The sequence below is a fragment of the Akebia trifoliata genome, chromosome 8, assembly GCF_017979445.1.
Source record: "Akebia trifoliata isolate Shusen 1 chromosome 8, ASM1797944v1, whole genome shotgun sequence".
Taxonomy (NCBI): Eukaryota; Viridiplantae; Streptophyta; class Magnoliopsida; order Ranunculales; family Lardizabalaceae; genus Akebia; species Akebia trifoliata.
In genome coordinates, this window is record NC_141382.1 from 3109045 (window position 1) to 3124103 (window position 15059).

The 15059-nt window shown below is 35.1% G+C and overlaps 1 protein-coding gene across 3 annotated transcripts; it reads left to right on the forward strand.

Annotated features, from left to right (window-relative positions):
• The first annotated feature begins 87 nt into the window (after window positions 1-87).
• Window positions 88-14413, forward strand: LOC147395469 (protein SUPPRESSOR OF K(+) TRANSPORT GROWTH DEFECT 1-like). Of its 3 annotated transcripts, none has more exons than XM_086450637.1 (9): window positions 88-334; window positions 416-1044; window positions 3477-3582; window positions 5074-5272; window positions 12819-12887; window positions 12998-13072; window positions 13202-13300; window positions 13419-13574; window positions 14039-14413. In XM_086450637.1, exons 2-9 carry the CDS (start codon window positions 573-575, stop codon window positions 14162-14164), a joined length of 1302 nt encoding a protein of 433 aa, XP_086306763.1. In that variant the 5' UTR covers window positions 88-334; window positions 416-572; the 3' UTR covers window positions 14165-14413. The 3 variants fall into 3 exon arrangements, with proteins under 3 accessions (XP_086306763.1, XP_086306764.1, XP_086306762.1); XM_086450638.1 differs by having other exon boundaries at window positions 573-1044; XM_086450636.1 differs by having other exon boundaries at window positions 88-1044.
• The last annotated feature ends 646 nt before the right edge of the window (window positions 14414-15059 follow it).

The window sequence follows — 15059 nt, forward strand, 5'->3', positions numbered from 1 at the left end:
TCGGTAGATTATGAACGAGCTCGGATATTATTGAGTGAGTTTTCTACTTTTCTTCTCCGAGTTTAGGGTCTCCGCTGGTGCGAGTGGGACCCAGCGTTTGATAATTGGTTGAGATATCTTTCTTCTCGGTTTCAGACTTCGTCGTCTCTTCCTTCCTATCTAACTTCTTTGATTCTCCAATTATTTATTTATTTTCTCTCAAAATTCTTGCTTTCGATCTCTATTAGGGTCTCCTCTGATCGAAACATGGAGGGTGAAAGGGTTTCAGGAACAATTAGGGCTTTATCTGCAACTCCAGTTTCCAATTGATCGAGACTGAATCCGCGAATTCGAGGTCCGTTAATGCAATTTATGTTCTTACGTAGATAGAAAAAAGCTCTACTTTTTCGGATTCTGATTTGAGTATTTTTCACAGAAAGTGAGAGATTCCTTAGTTTTCTATAAGCTTCGAGCACGCTGTAACTTATAAATCATCAATCACACAAGATCGAAGACATAAAAATTGACAAATTTTAGGGTTTCTGTAGCTTTGGTTAGGGTTTAATTTCTATACAATTGGTTGTTATCGAAAGATGTATAGCAATTTCAAAGAGCAAGCTATCGAATTCGTGAAACAAGCGGTTCGAGAAGACGATGCTGGGAATTACAGCAAAGCTTTCCCCCTTTATATGAACGCCTTGGAGTACTTCAAAACTCATTTGAAGTACGAGAAGAACCCTAAGATTAAAGAAGCAATAACTCTGAAATTTACAGAGTATTTGCGACGGGCGGAGGAGATCCGTGTGGCTCTTGACAATGGAGGGGCTCGACCAGGTTCAAATGGGGATGCTGCGGTCGCCACACGGCCGAAGACCAAGCCAAAGGATGGGGAGGGGGGAGAAGGAGGGGATTCGGAGAGTTCCAAACTGAGAGCAGGACTTAACTCAGCTATAATAAGGGAGAAGCCGAACGTGAAGTGGAATGATGTGGCAGGACTCGAGAGCGCCAAACAAGCCCTACAGGAAGCAGTTATATTGCCCGTCAAGTTCCCGCAGTTTTTTACAGGTTCGTATCTTCTTAATCTCGCTTTGATTTGTGTTTAGTCTCCACGCAGAAATAACAGAAGACTTTGGCCTTGGACAGAGTGGAATGAAGGAACATGATTCGATTAGCTGACCCAAATATTTGGGATATGGTTTTGTTGTTCCCAAAATAGTAATCTTAATTTAATAGTAGGCAATACTAGTGGCAATATGAAAGTGAATAATGATTTTATAAAGCCGAGTTGGAAAAAGAAAAAACAACTGAATGTATAATCTTAACTAAACAGCTCTCTTTTCAGTCATTTACGTGATATCTTGAATTGGTAATCATGTGTGTGGAATGGTTGTCTAGCATAAAATTTGAAGGTCATAAGAATCAAATCTCATGTTGTTGAAAAGAAGAAGAAAATGCTTATTTGTATCAAAATGCTGAAGTTTTGTCTTTCTTTTGATCAATGAATTTATTAAAGTTGAAACAAGTTGCAAATTGTGCTACATAAGGGAATTGGACATATTATCGAAGATTACCATTTTTGTTACAAAGAAGACCACCAAAGTTGGCTATGAATTAGGTCATATGACCTATGTTGAAAGAGAAAGGAGGAATCATTCTTGAGGAATTTAAATAAGAAGTGTGGAGGGAACTTTGCCAGTGTTAACTAGAGTGTAACAGAAGAGTCCCTTTTAATCCAAAGTTGGCTATGAATTAGGTCGTGCGACCTATGTTGAAAGAGAAAGGAGGAATCATTCTTGAGGAATTCAAATAAGAAGTGTGGAGGGAACTTTGCCATTGTTAACTAGAGTGTAACAGAAGAGTCCCTTTTAATCCAAAGTTGGCTTTGAATTAGGTCATTCGACCTATGTTGAAAGAGAAAGGAGGAATCATTCTTGAGGAATTCAAATAAGAAAGTGTGGAAGGAACTTTGCCACTGTTAACTAGAGTGTAACAGAAGAGTCCCTTTTAATCCAAAGTGTTGTACAAATGTACTCTAGAATCATTTTTGATGACATGATTGTCACATAACATTTCTCACCCTTCTTCTCCTGTTCTGAAATCTCATTACGTTCTATCACCATCATTGTCACGGTTCTGTTAGATCTGACTCCACTACTTACTAATTTTTATTATTTTATAATTAGTGCAAATTTCGATTTTATATCGATATAACTGGGTACAAGTTAGATTTCCTTAGTTGGACAAGTGTTTTTAGTATATTATTAGATAACAGGGTTTACAAAACTGAGTGGTTTGTGCAAGAGTTGGCAAATTTATTCCTTGCCGTAAATCCCCTTAAGTGTATTGGGTAGAAGAAAAATGCATTGCCTTTCGGAGTGGAAAGTTCATTGATAGAGGTCTAAGATTGGAAATCAGAAAGTGAGGATCATGGCCGGCATTTTTTATTTTAGAATTAGTATATGATCAAATTAAAATGATTTTTCATACATTATTTCAAAAATTAGTTACATGCTATATGTTACTAGAAAAAGAACCCATTGGAAGATATTTGAGCATCTAAATTTATACATGTTCCACCAGAAAGTTGTGGGTTGCTATGCTGTTTGTTGAAAAAAGTTGTGTAATTTTAAAATTATCATCTTATTATTTTATTTTTATTTTTATTTTTTGAAAATTAGTTGTGCAAACTACTGAAACTGGGGTTGATACCTTTTTAGTGAGTGATTAACCTACTCGCATGAGTAGGAAAAGATTTGAATTACCAAACACGCTTATGTGGATCATTTTGAATCATCATCACACTTTCAAATGGGCAAATGTCCGACAAAGAGGGTGAGTAGGATGCTTTTCTACTCTTGCAAGTATGACAAGCATTCCTCCCCTTGTTAATTCATACGAGAACCACATGATTCTCATCAACTTGAATGAGTGTGCGCATATCTATGTTATGAACGTGAAACAATGTTGAATAAGTTGGCCTTGGCAAGAAGTTGTTGAAAAGTGCTATATGGCATGTTAAGTCGGGAATTAGAAAATCATGTTCAAACTAGGAGCTGTCTTTCACGAACTTGGTTTTGGCTCTCTTGACACGTTTGTGGCACTCATGCAATCAACCAGATGTTGCTTGAGTAGGATCACCCAACATTTTTAAGAGTAGAGTAATACAGGTTCTTTTCTAGCCTCGTGTTCTCTTTGTAGGTCCCTAAGTGGGAGAGTGCCTTGGCAAGTTGAAAGGACTCCCAAGACTCTTGGGTAAGGCTAACTTAGCGTATATAGTAGGTAATAACTCTGGTGCCGCATGGGTGATACACTTGGAAAGGCTAGGTCTGTGATGTGTCATTGTGATACTGTTAATGTATTGCGGCAAAACTTTAGTAAGCTTTATTATCATGCACCTTTGCTTTCTTCTTATTGAACATCGTCATTATAAAACCTTTTTTTTTTCTAATTGAGGATGCCAAGTTACAATTAACATTTTCACTTGGTTTTTCTTTTAGGCAAGAGACAACCATGGAGGGCATTCCTTTTATATGGTCCACCTGGAACTGGGAAGTCATACTTAGCCAAGGCTGTTGCAACAGAAGCAGATTCAACGTTTTTCAGGTAATTTAATAATCATCACATATCATGCAACTATTACTTGAATTTATAGATAAAACTAGTAACCAACTTTATTTTGAACACAATTTTAGCTACTATTTAACCATCATCATTGAAGCCTTATTTCAAAATTTTGGGATTGGTTGAACAAATCTTGTTCATCCAATCAATTGTGCTTGGAGCCAGGGCTTTTGTTATTATAAGTTATTAGCTATTATTTAGTGTTATGTAATTACATGAACTTTGGCCTCAATTGACATATGTGATTCATTTCATCTTTTTATGTCCAAATAGCTTCACTTATTTTGTAATGCCCTAGGCCCACAACTCTACAATATTACCTACTTTGGATTGAAGCCCGCATGACTTTAAAACATGTTGTACCATGTAAGGTCTAGTTTGTCCTTATAGCCCAGATTCTAAACATTTTTCTGTCCAATGTGGGACTGATCATACTCTTTCCGTCCTCCCTGCCATTCCACCCCGCAACATGACGGCTCCACTTTGACCCATCGATTTCCATAGTCCTTTCCACGTCCAGCCAGTGGCTCACCGGTGAGGTTGTGACAATCTCCCCACCAAATAAGAAGAATCGTCCTCGGCTTTGATATCATTTGTAACACCCCTGGCCCACACTTGTAAGATATTGTATGCTTTGGGCTAAAGCTCGCATTATTCTAAAACGCGTCTATATGGTTTTCTAACTTTTTTCAAGTACTTTCCTCGGCGAATCTACAAACAGCTCTAGTGATTTTGTAAATCTAGACGTCGTGAGTTTTTCTTTTCTTCAGTGCGGGGTCAAAATTCGCGTCCTAAATGTGTTGAAATTGAGGCTAAAGTCGATCGATACGTAACCCTTACATTTAAAGAAAACACTCTTTGTTCCTCTGTTCTTGACATTCCCATTCTTTATATAAAAGGAAAAAAGGTTGGGACATGTAGTACTCCAACCATCTTATATAATACATTTATATTTTATTAATCATTAACCCTCTCTTTAACAACTTACTAATTCCAAAGAAATCCCATTTATAAATAATTATAACTTAAGCCATAATTATAAAAATATATATTTTAGTATTTTAATAAATTAATTAATTAATTAATATTTTTTCATATTCCAAAGATAGCCTTCAAATCGAGGCTAGGATATTTTGAGTATCTTGTGATGTCATTCAGTATGATGAATGCTCTGGTGATGTTTATAGATCTCATGCACAAAGTGTTCTTGAAATATATAGACAAATTTGTGATCTTGTAAGCTTGCATATTGGGGATTTAAAGAACAATGTATCCGTAGACACCTGATTTTTCATATATACATTTATATGCATGCATGAGAGGGAGGGAGGGTCTATTATTACTTGGAAACATTTTCCATTATACTGTACTTCATTGTTTGGAGTTGGTCTGTTTTGTTAATTTTGACTGGTTTGACATGGTGGACTTGACATATGCCAGCAATTGACAAGTTTCAAATGCTGTTGTTTGCAGCATTTCTTCATCAGACCTGGTTTCAAAGTGGATGGGTGAAAGTGAGAAGCTAGTTTCAAACCTTTTCCAAATGGCACGGGAAAGTGCTCCTTCCATCATCTTTATTGATGAAATAGATTCCTTATGTGGCCAGCGTGGGGAAGGAAATGAAAGCGAAGCTTCTCGGCGGATCAAAACTGAACTTCTTGTTCAGATGCAGGTATTTATGGTAGAATGTGAAGTGTGGAAAAGCCAGTGCCATATATGCTTTCATTGCCTTCTGACTGTTAATGTAATACCTACCAATCTAATTTTTTATTGGTAAGGTCTACTTATTATATCATATGGTTCGAGTACCATGCATCAAAGTGTTGTTTTTTAGCATATTTGAGAAAGGACTTGGATCTTAAAATGGATAGATAAGTTCAGAATATGATAATATAAGGTGAAAACCTATTAAAATGTACATGATCTTTTTCCAACTCTAAAATAGACAGTTCAATATCGATACCTTCCAGTTCATGGCCATGCAATTCTATTGCTCATGTAGAACTAGATTTTGTTGGAATAGATGATTCTTACCAAATATGCTCAATACTGTGGTTTTCACTCACTTCTGTTGCATTTCACTAGATTCAGTCTCATTTCTGCTATTTGTGTGTGGTCATTCTCGGCCATTTCTTATTTAAAGTGATCATTATCAGAACTTGTTATTTTCTGAAAATTTTGTCTTGTATCTTGTTATTTCATACAAGCATGGTCTGATCAAGCTTAGTTGAGCCAGGTTTAGTCTTTTATCAAATTTGGAAACATTTGACTGTATTATATATTTTGGAGGCAGCATACTAGAATCAGCTTTGATTGCAAACTATGACGAATAGTGACAAACCTGACAGCTCCAAAGATCACCAAGCTCCTCACTTTGCTTCAGCAGTTCTGCAATAGCTGCGGATTTCTTTATTGCGTATCAGACTCATTAAATGCATTAGCCCAATGGTTTCCTTTCCATAGTTCAAAGTAGGCTTTTCTTTTTGGAGCTGCCTTTTACCCCCTATCAGCTTCCTCACTTTGCATATTCACATTCTGCCGGTATGAATTCAGGACTGTTGAGTGCTCTCACAAGTGTGTACGTTCCTATGCCTTTGATGAGATATCCCATGGAACAGTTGGAATCAAATATATTATAGGATGACTTTGAGTCAATTTGTTGTATAAATCAAGTTGGAAATATTATGATCCTTTTTCCAATCGAAAAGAAAATGATCCTTTAGAACCTCAACGGAATACCTGAAAATTGCAACTTGATCAATTTGAGTTTGCTTTGTGGCACTTTGAAGGTGGGGTTGTTGAGAGCTTGAGATAGGAAGAGGCTTAGAGAAACTATCCTGGTGCTACTATTGAAATTGAGTTGGAGATTTGGCAACAAAGATGACCCTCTCTAGAGAATGATTAGATGCAGAGGGCCTTTCCATTTACGAAGGGATAACATAGAAATATCAGGAGATATGGTAAGCTTTAAGGAGGATGTGGTATAGGGATGCTAAAGTGTCTTATGTTCCATGGAGCCTTTTGTGGACGTTATTTTGCGGATATTACAGGTTCTCAAGCTACTAGGTAGTTTTTAGTTTTATGGTAGAATCTTGGTTGGACAATATCTCCAAGCTAATGTAATCTTTTGAGTGGAAAAAATAATAATCATGGGAACATGTGAGATAATATGGATGGATGTGATTGTATAGTTCACAAGGTAATAAGATTTGAGCACTGTCCATGCCTTGAGATTCATCCAGACAACCTTAATTTAAGTGCATACAATGACCATGCATGATAAGTACATATAATGATGAACTATTCCCTTAATTTATGGTCATTATTTAATATTAATGTAGTTATTTGGCATTTATTGACTAATTTTATGGTTGTAGGTTTGGAAGGCTCTAAGTGAAATAAATAAATTAGAGATGGACTTTTGAATACAATAGAAGATCAAAAGGGTGGAGGAATAATTTTAGAGAAGATAAGGGACCAAAAAAAGGGAGAAATCTTGATAAAGATTCTCTCCAATACATCTACAACCCAATAAATTCTTTCTCCTCTTTTATTTTGTCTCATTTTCTATTATTTCCTCTCTCCTATCCTTATTTTTCTCTCTCTACTTAAACTCTCCCTTATTTTTATTACACATTGCAATCCTCGGCAATGATGCCAAAAACTTAAATATTACCCTAAGTGCAGGGCATGTAACGAAGTAATAAAACCTCGAGTGTCTGAGGTCAATCCACAGGGATTGAAATGTAACCAAAATTAACAGATACGAAAACTAAAGGGAGGATAAAATTTCTAAATTTGAAAATTGAAATTATTTTTGAATTAAAACTAAATAAAAAAACTAAAATTCAATTTGAAAAAATTGTTAAGGATTAAAGATCCACCACAAAATTATTACAAATTTTTTTATCACTTAATTAAATTCAAATAAAGATTTGATTTAATCAAAAAATTTATAATTGAGATTCGCACCAATTAGGTTTTCATAAAAATAATGAATTTATTAAATATTATTTTTAAACCATTTTCACACCTTAATTTACTACATGTAAATCCAAGCATCTAATGTAATTGGACTATAAATTAGATCAAGAAATTTTATTAGTAAATTAATTTACCAATAATTAAATCAAACAATTATTAAATAAATTCAAGAACAATAAAGAACTAATTTATCAATAAAAAATTCAACTACAATTTGTGGCTTCCCTTCTCACCTTAACAATGTTTTTAGTCGATCATCTTAAAATATATCATTTTTGTTATTGACTAAAACAGATAACAAAATAAAATGAAAATTGGGAGGATGCAAAAGCAATCCGATGTCTTATTCACTTTGAGTCCCTCTTCAATCCTTCACTTTTTTGTTTTGTTTTTTTTTTTTTTTTGATAAGTAAAACTTTATTGATAAGAGGACAAGGAGTCCTCGAAGAAAGAAACAACAACAATCACCCCCTAATTACATTTTCCCATCTAAACTAAAAATCTTCAAAAAAAACAAACCCCTAAACTCCTTAAATTGCTTACCCCAATAGAACAACAAATCAAAGATACTAAAAATTAGCTCTTGCATGTTACTCTTTTTCCCATAGAACGTTCACATATTCCTCTCTTTACGCAAGTCCCAACAAATTGCAAAGGGAATTAACTTCCACAAAATCTTTAACCTGTTAGAAAAGGACAGGGAATTGCAATTGAAAAGGAGCGGAATAACCAAACAAGATGACTCCAGGAAACCTTAAACAAAGAAAGGAACCGAAACTAAACACTATAAGCCACCTCACAATGAATAAGAATATACTCTATGACTCACCACTTGCTGTACACATACAACAATAATCAACCAAAGTAAGATCTTTATGCATAAGATGATAGACCGTTTGAAGCTTATTCAAAGCCGCCAACCACTTTTTTGTTCTTGGCTGTTGAATTTTTGTAAATCTGATCAAGAAACCCTTATTTTCAACCACAGCATTATTCAAAAACTAATGAAAATGGAAATTTTGGATATGACGACAAATATAGTTATTAAGTGGAGGAATTTTGAAGATAATGGTCGTGGTTGGAAATTAGAGTCCGGAGATTGGGGAGATTAAATAGAAAAGAAAAAGAAAAATAAGGGAAGGTTGAGAAGTCGTGGATGAGTAGGATGAGTGAGAGAAAATAAAAGAGATTAGAGGCGAGAAGCGTGTGGGAGAGATGGGACATGTGGGAGACTTGGGAGATATATAGTGGAAAGATAAAAAGAGAGAAAAATAAGGAGATGAGAAAGAAAATTGTAGAAAAATGAGAAAATAAAGGAGGAGAGAATTTGTTGGGCTGTAGTCCTGTAGATGTATTAGAGAGAATCTTTATCAAAATTTCTCCATTTCTTTGGTCCGTTGTTTTCTCTAAAATTATTCCTCCACCCTATTGATCTTTTATTGCATCCAGAAGTTCATCTCTAGCTTATTTCTCCCACTTTAAGCCTCCTAAATCTACAATCATAAAATTAGTCAATTAATCTCAAATAACCAAATTAATACTAAATAATGACCATAAATTAAGGAAATCGTTCATCATTATATGCACTTATCAATGCACCATGAATCAAATTGAGAGAAGAAATCATAAGATTTTAATTGGATTCATCGCAAGTATCGACTACGTCCCCGGGCTCTTGGGCCCAACTCATTATATTACATTCAAGTTACAATCTTGTTCCCATCATCCATCCCTTCACTCTCAAGAAGATAGAGTAGGACCTCTATTTATAATAGACTAGAGTAGGTAGAATGTTAAATCAATAAGCATATTTCAGGTAATTAGTGTAGTAGATAAGTAGTTGAATCGATAGGTATGCCTAGGGTAATGAGTGAGAGATGTCGAATCAATATATATGATTGGAGTAGTGAGTATAGGTGAGATGTGAAATCATTTTGTGACATCGAATCCTTATTGGAAATCACGACGGCTTGTACCTTTAGTGCTCAGGATGGTTTTTATTTTATTTTATTTTTTTGCTTTTAGTTAGGGAGACAAGTTTAAATGTATCTTTGAACTTACTTCCAAGTCCGGCTTAGCAATCATCCAATTTAGAGTTAGACCGTGTCTTGATTGGGGACTAAGTTGTCTTTGGATTTGAAATTGGACAATCTCTTGTCTAAGGACTAAATCGCCTGGGCTTTATTAATTTCAAACACCCAATGTATATGAGGCTAGTTAAATCAGCTCGAATTTTCTAATTTTGATATTGTGATAAGGTCAAGTGTCTCTTCTCTTGGTCCGAATTTGTATCTCAAAGTGCCACGTGTTTGGCCTAGATTAAGTAGAATTTATTGCACACATGCATAGAACTCTAGGCAGTCGTTCATGCATTGAGATTCATCCTGATAATCTTAATTTAACCAAATGCCATGAATCAAATAGAAAGATGGAGAATATAAGTTTTTGATTGGGTTCATTGCAAATGTTGATTACGTCTCAAGGCTTCTCAGGACTCTCAGAGTCAATTCATTGTAGCAAGTTCAAGTTACAATTGTGTTTTGTATCATCCACTCTCATTCTTTCTTTCCAAGAACATCTTCTCATACAGTAAAATGATTCCTTATTTTTAATAGATTGGAGTAGGTGGAATGTCAAATGGATAGACATGCTTAGAGTAATGAGTATAGGTGAGACATTAATCATCTCATGATATCATGAGTTTTTATTCAAAATCATGATGGCTTGTACCACATAAGAGGTCTTCTGGCTTCCAGCAAGGAAGATAACTTTCGAAAATATTTTTGAACTGATTTTTTACTCCATTTGGGCAATCATTCGACTATGGGTCTAGTTGTATCTCTGCTGGGAACTAAGCTGGCTTCGGACTTAGAACCAAGTGGTCTCCCGTCTTAAAACTAAATTGTCCAAGTTTTATGAATTCCAATTGCCTAATGTATAAATCTCAAAAGTGATCAAGTCTGCTCGGGCTTATTTTAATATTAAGGTTGAATCATGTATTTCTAATCTCGATTCTGATGTGTATTTCGTAGTGCCACGTGTTTGGTGCAGGTTAACTGTTATTAATCGCTCTCACACAAAAATTCAAACAATTTTATGGGCTTGCAATTCACCCTAACAATCTTGATTTAGTCACATAGGACGAACAAACACCATGAGTCAACTAGAGAGATAAAGATATTAAGATTTGACAGGGTTTTATCAAAAATACTTGCTTAACCAGCCTCATGATGGCTACATTGAGCACTCATAATTCATAAAGCCTAGGTGGTTCAGTCCCTAAAACCTGGTTCCGAGTCCGAATACAACTCAGTACCAAATCAGGAGACAACCTGACCCCTTAGTCAAGTGATTGCTTAGACGAAGTCAGGAGTTAGTTCATAGATATATTTGTGAGCTTGTCTCCTTATTATGAGTTAAGAAACATCCCAAATACTAAAGATATAAGCCATTACAATTTTTGGTAAGTGCATGATTTCTTGAGATTGATATTTCACCTATACTCATTATCCCAAACATGCTTCTCGATTGAATATTTTACTTATTATCCTAGGCATGCCTATTGATTTGATTGTTTACTTACTCGGTTATTGCTTAGTTCATGAATATTGATTTGACATTCTACTTACTCTAATCTATTAAAATAAATGCACCCTCTAACTTGGAGAGGTTCTTTTGCGGGAGGAAGTGACAGATCATGGGAACCAAAATTGTAACTTGAACATGCTATAGTGAATTGGCTCCGAGAGCCCTATGGCTTAGGCAACATTTGCAATGAGCCCCTTTAAAATCGTGTGTTCTCTCTCTCTTCATTTGGTTCATAGTGATTGTTCGTTTTATGCAATTAAATCAAGGTTATCGTGATAAATCTCAAGGCATGGACAATTGTCTAGACTCTTGTATGAGTGCAATAGATTACACTTAATTTGGGTCAGACACATGGTACCTTGAGATATGAGTTAGGTCCGAGAGCAGGTAATCATGATCCTACCATAATCAAAACCAGAGGATCTGAGTTGACCTATCATCCTCGAGATTTATACGTTGGGTACTTGAAATTCATAATACTTAGGCTGTTTAGTCCCTAGTTGATAGATTATTTTTCTTGTTGAAGATAACTCAGCCCTCAACCAAGAAATGACCCAGTCTTAGTTATGTGATTTCTCAAACGAAGTCAAAAGTCAGTTCAATGATAATATCTGAGACCTTTTTCCCTTATTGGGAGCCAAGAGACATCTTAAGTGCTAAATATACGAGACCTTGCGATTTTCGATAAAAATCATGACACCGCAAGATTATTTTAACATCTCACTTACACCCATTTTCCTAAGCATATCTATCAACTCACCTGCCTATCAATTTGGTCCTACAATTGTCACCTATGCATGCCTATCACTATGATATTGCACTCACTCATTATGTAATAAAGAGGGGTTATACCTTCTAGGGAGAGATTCTGTTGGGAGGGGGGAGGTATTGAATGATGGTATCAGAATTGTAACTTTGCTTAGTGAATTGGTTTCAAGACCCCGGGAATGTAATCGGCATTTGCAATATACCCCATCAAAAGCTGTGTTCTCTTTATATTCATTTAATTCATGAGGCTTGTTTGTTTTATGTGTTTGAATCAAGATTGTTGATATGAATCTCAAAGCCATGGACGGCAAATTATACCTAATAATGCCTTCATCTAGTACAAGATACCTCTTTGAGTGGAATAGTTCCACTGGGGGAAGGTTTGAAGAGGACCATTTCTTCTATGCATTGAACTTTTGTACCATCTCCTAGACAGTTTAAACCGTTGATGACCTCATTTACGGTTCAATATCAGATATCCAAAGGATGTTGTTAATGAGCCAAAGATGTATATGAATTTAAATATCTCATTCACAGGTACCTATAGCTTAATTTGTTTCCTTTATTCATCATCATTACTGGGCTCCCTTTTTCTCCACTATAAAATAAAAGTTACAACACCTCAAGTCATCACAAAGTGCAAGGTAAAGTAATATTATTTGGACTAGATGAGATTGTGAATCTTCAAGCATGATGTTTTATAGTTCTATCAACTTATCATGTTGGCTCACATGTAGGTCAAGCTGTTTTGTATTTAACCATTTGATAACTTGAATTTTTGGGCGCATCTTCTGAAGAATAATGATCAGTCCTTTTTCATTTCTTCTTTCTAATATTGAAATTAACATCTCTCTTTTGTGTAATTTTTTACATTTTAGGGTGTAGGACACAATGATGAGAAAGTTCTTGTTCTTGCAGCCACAAACACTCCCTATGCTTTGGATCAGGTAAAGAAAATACGTGAATAGTCTAAATAGTACAACTTCTAGGTCCTGAGTTTATCTAAGATCATCCAAAGAATTTCATATTGCTGTGGCTAATTGACAGTGAATTACAGGCCATTCGGCGTCGATTTGACAAGAGGATCTACATTCCTCTCCCTGATTTGAAGGCTAGGCAACACATGTTCAAGGTATGAATTAAATGTTTTTGTATTTTTTCTTCATTAGTTAAATGGATTATCTTGAAGAAAAAAAATATTTCTATAGCTTTTGATCACACTTCGGCTACCTCCCGCAATGGGCTTTATGGTTTTGAGCAGGTTCATCTGGGAGACACTCCTCACAATTTGAATGAAAGTGACTTTGAGAGTTTAGCTCGCAAAACAGAGGGATTTTCTGGTTCAGATATTTCTGTTTCCGTGAGTGAGCAATCCTTTTTTTTTCTTTCACTATAACGTTTCGATATTGTTTCCTGTTTTATCTTGGGTTATGATGGTTTAAAGTAAATAGCTATTGCTCTTCTTGTCTCGCTGACAGGTTAAAGACGTCCTCTTCGAACCTGTTCGCAAAACCCAGGATGCAATGTTCTTCATTAACACCCCTAATGACACATGGGTGCCATGTGGACCAAATCAACGTGGAGCTGTTCAGATCACTATGCAAGAGCTTGCAGCACAAGGCCTTGCTTCAAAGGTACTGAAAGATGGATTCAATGGAAAGATTCTAGAGGAATATGTTCATGAAACACTTTTCTTACTAACATAGTATGATTTTAAGCCTTACTAGGGGTCGTTTTGCTCAAATTGATTACCACGTCAGCAATCCAATACTACAGCCCTCTAAATTTCATCAAAAAACTCACTTCCAAAAAAAAAAACCATTTTGTTTGAGTTTGATCCAAGGTCTTGAAAATGGATGGCTACCGAACTTCCACATAACTCCAAAACTTAAAATTTCAAGTTTTTTGAAGAAAAAAACAAAACTTAATAGAATTTTGCCTTGTACCATTAGATCATGTTTTTGGATGCCACAAGGTGAGCCCAAGAACCCTTAGTAAGGGTGAAATTCATACTAACTTAGTAAGGCTAATCAGACTCAATATGTTCCTCCATTTATAATGATTATGTTTTGAGAATCAATGAATTGGCTCCATGCAGATCCTTCCGCCACCAATCGCAAGACCAGATTTTGACAAAGTTCTTGCAAGACAGAGGCCAACAGTGAGCAAATCCGACCTCGAGGTACAAGAGAGATTCACAAAAGAATTTGGGGAAGAGGGGTGATGGAAGGAACCAAAATGGAAACCTATACTTCTATTTTGTAAAGAGGTATTATATGTATCTATCTTTGTTATTATTCCTCTCTGTAGCTTCTTCAAGTGGAAAGGTGACATAAATTTTCTCTCTACTGATACGAGGGGGAACACAGTTAAAGATTTTACACTTGTTATTAATACTTACTGTTTTTATCACATTCAAGTTTTATCTCAAAAAATTTGGGATCAGCTGAACGAATCCTGATTGCAGCTATCATACGTTTGTCAAATCCGAGTGATGGGTTTTTTTTTTTTTAGTTTTTCATCTTTGGATTGAGATTGGATGACTATCATCATTTCCAGTATTATGGAACTCAAGTTGAACATTATTTTACCCAAGTTGATGGGCAAACTGAACCAAACCCCAACCCCACTTGAAAGGGGGGTTGATGGGGAGAAAAAAATATTTGTGTCAAGGGTATTTAAGATTTTTTAAAGTTCGTTTTATAAAATTAACTATTTTTTAAATATATTCAAACTCAAATTGAACAAAATCTTAAATTTTCAGATTTGGCTCATTACGTTTATATTTGAATTTAAATATAATAATAAATGGATTAAATGATTTTATATCCTAGTTGGGGTCATAGCCATAAAGGTCTGAGTATGAGTTTAAATCGGTAAGGGAAAACTTCGAAAAAAAATGTGGAAAACGAAAAATAAATAAAAACAAGAGAAAATATATATATAATGAAAAATCATAAAATCAAGTAATAATCATCAAATCTCACATTGAAAACATAACAAAGTGTTTAATTATTTTTCATGTGAAAAAAAATCATGTCAATCATCACAGGTGCAAGACATTTTTTTTTTCTTCAAAGAATCGTCATTTTTTGTTACTATGGTTGAGACAATAATAA

Excerpts from the sequence above, each read along its gene's own strand:
- LOC147395469 (XM_086450636.1), top strand. The coding sequence starts at position 573 with ATGTATAGCAATTTCAAAGAGCAAGCTATCGAATTCGTGAAACAAGCG. Across the intron at positions 5,273-12,818 it reads AACTTCTTGTTCAGATGCAG|GGTGTAGGACACAATGATGA; the intron begins GTATTTATGGTA and ends TTTACATTTTAG. Across the intron at positions 13,301-13,418 it reads GTTCAGATATTTCTGTTTCC|GTTAAAGACGTCCTCTTCGA; the intron begins GTGAGTGAGCAA and ends TCTCGCTGACAG.